Source organism: Pseudomyrmex gracilis, unplaced genomic scaffold, assembly GCF_002006095.1.
Source record: "Pseudomyrmex gracilis isolate BER0280 unplaced genomic scaffold, ASM200609v1 scaffold_550, whole genome shotgun sequence".
Lineage (NCBI taxonomy): Eukaryota > Metazoa > Arthropoda > Insecta > Hymenoptera > Formicidae > Pseudomyrmex > Pseudomyrmex gracilis.
In genome coordinates this window covers 57,948-60,730 of record NW_018021134.1, presented here as the reverse complement: position 1 = coordinate 60,730, position 2,783 = coordinate 57,948, and the positions used below count along the sequence as shown (strand labels likewise).

The following is a 2,783-nucleotide window of genomic DNA, read 5'->3' as shown; positions in this document are numbered from 1 at the left end:
CGTACTGTGGTCAATAGAGTATCACCCGAAAAATGTAACTGGCTAGCTAATATTCTTGATAGTAACGTACGACATGGATTAATCATTAAAACATTGGATGCCGATTACGACGATATTGCTTCTTTAAATAAACTGAACGTATTGAATTGTCTACAATGTGAAAAACATGTGAAACACTGCGCATTACAAAATGTATTTACAATATTTAATTGGTGGTCTAAACGACAATAAAAAGTTATACAAAACAACTTTGTACATTTACTGCCCTTCTCTTCCATAGCATATGTTTATATAAATTAACGCGGTTTAACATGGTTTCATAGCTGAACGTGGTTTGTTTATGGTTTAATTATAGTTGAATGTGGTTCAATTATGGTTGAACGTGGTTTGTTTATGGTTCGATTATGGTTCGATTATGGTTGAACGTAGTTCGATTATGGTTGAACGTGGTTCGATGTTGGTTAAACGTGGTTCAATTTTAATTGAAAATGGTTTAATTATGATATGACCGAGGTTAAACGTGGTTTGTTTTGCGGTTTATTTGTGGTTACACACGGTTCAAGTATTATTGAACATGGTACAATCGGGATTAAACGTGGATTGATTATGTTTCGTTCGACATATTCTTACACATGTATGTGTGATTACATTATGTTTCGGAACGCGGTGCGAAGCGAAGCGAGTAAGACGAGACAGTTGCAGAATTACAATTTCATATTATATGTGTAGAACGCAGTGCAAATCAAGACGAATATGATTAAGTTGCAAAGGTTGTTGGCAAGAAATAACAATGACAAAGTATACATATTTTATTACTTAATCTAGTTCTGTGTATCGAGAGGAAATCAGGGTTGGATTAGACAACAGGTTGTAATAAAGAAATCATTTGTACAAACTAATTAATTTATTATACACTAATGTATACACAACGTTATAAGAATAAGCAATATAAAAAGGAACAATATATAAGTATACATATTTATTATGTGTATATTATAAACTGTAAATAAAACATTAAAAGTAAAATAGTATAAGTAAAAATGTAATACAAATATAACAACATATAAAACTACTATAACAATAAAAAGTAGCACATTCTGCTGCAATCAGTATCTTTGTCCAATTTCTCGTCTGCTTCTTGTATTTCTTCGGAAAAAAAATGAATTGGTTGAATTGTTCCGCGTATAATATGTTCCGTTGATGACTGTGTTTATGTAATCGCGTCCTTGGCAAACAATCAAGAACGGACAGTATTCAAACCACTTTGCATGTTGTTCCCAGAGAACATCTTCCGGATTCCAATCTCTCAATCCTTCTCCGCAATAGTAACACAACGTCTGATCATCTCTCCCCGTGTAATAAAATCCAGCATTTGCCAGATCTTGTTTTGTTTGTTTTGATAATTTTGGCCATGCTTCAAATGTATTGATTCTTGCTTCATAAGTGTCAAATTGTGGATATTTCGGTTTCGACAATATTTTGTTTAACATTCCAATGTCCTCGGTAACATCATCCAAATCGGAAACGGACATAAAACACGTGGATTTCTCGTCTGCTTCGTCCATTTTTTTCGGAATTGTGCTAGAATCCACACCAATGGCTACGTTGCCGTAGAATAAGTTTTCAACAAGTCAACATCGTCTGGACCACCGTTGATCGGCCATTGGATTGTCATTCGTTTCCCATTTGCTTATTTCAAGTTTACATTCGAAACATTTCACCTTATCTTCTTCGCCCGTGTAATAAAATCCAGCTGCTGCCAGTCTTTCCGGTTTTATCCACGAGCATGGCCAATCTTTAAAACTGGCTAATCAAACAGATTTGAATCTATATTTTTCTTGACAGTTCTCCGGAATACAAGCAATTCTGATGAATAAACAATTCTCTTTTTTTATCTCTGTAAACTGATGGTCAAACGCGAACATCGAGCTCTTAAATACTACTGTCCCCACCGTTTCTTTCAATTTAATTGGACAAAAGATAGCTCCTTTTCCATTGAAATTGTGATTAATTAGCAGAAAAACGAATGTTTACTATGCATATTGTAATTTTATATCTTTGCAACACACACGTTTTTTAGTGCATCATTGCATTGCACATTTCAGCACAATTCTCTTTTTCTCATAGCACAGTATTGGGACAAGACATGAAGGAATAAAGTTTTCATTTATTTAATATATTTAATATATTTATTTAGTATGTTATGTACAGTACAAAAAAAGCACACAAATATATTTCATAATATATGTAGAAAGGGCCGATACGGAGTAAAATACTAGGTGTTGATGTATAAATAAAGATTATCATTTATACATCAACACCTAGTATTTTACTCCGTATCAGCCCTTTCTACATATATTATTTAACAATTTCACGGAGTATACATAAATCAAACAATTATATTGTTAAATATATTTCATTCTTTGCTACCATCGCTCGTTTACAAAAACTTCACCTTCTGTTTGCAACAGATGTCTATTCTCCATGAATTCCAGTATACATGCTCTGCATTATAGGCTGGTCCATTGATTTTAAACAGTAGTTTAGCGCATGTCATACANTGCATTGCCCACGGTAGAAAAAATAATGTGCTGTACAGGGAATGAGTATCCGTGCATACAACGAATAAATCCATTGGTCCTTGTTGTTCGTAACATTCCACACATATTTGTCGTCGTGGTATGCGTTGCTCCGGGCGGGTTCCGTTTGACCACAGTACGATTCGACACCGCTCGATTCGACACAGATTTATTCGACACCAAATTATTCGACACCGTACGATT

At 34.2% G+C, this 2,783-nt stretch overlaps 1 protein-coding gene across 1 annotated transcript in view; it reads right to left on the bottom strand.

Moving 5' to 3' along the window:
* Window positions 1-2,783, bottom strand: part of LOC109861046 (E3 ubiquitin-protein ligase XIAP-like) — an 8,427-nt gene that overhangs the window by 999 nt on the left and 4,645 nt on the right. Inside the window, exons 3-4 of the mRNA XM_020440530.1 lie at window positions 1,706-1,807; window positions 1,261-1,600 (exon numbers count right to left, since the gene is read on the bottom strand). Of these exons, the coding sequence (XP_020296119.1) occupies window positions 1,261-1,600; window positions 1,706-1,807 (442 nt within the window). The remainder of the gene's footprint in view (window positions 1-1,260; window positions 1,601-1,705; window positions 1,808-2,783) is intronic.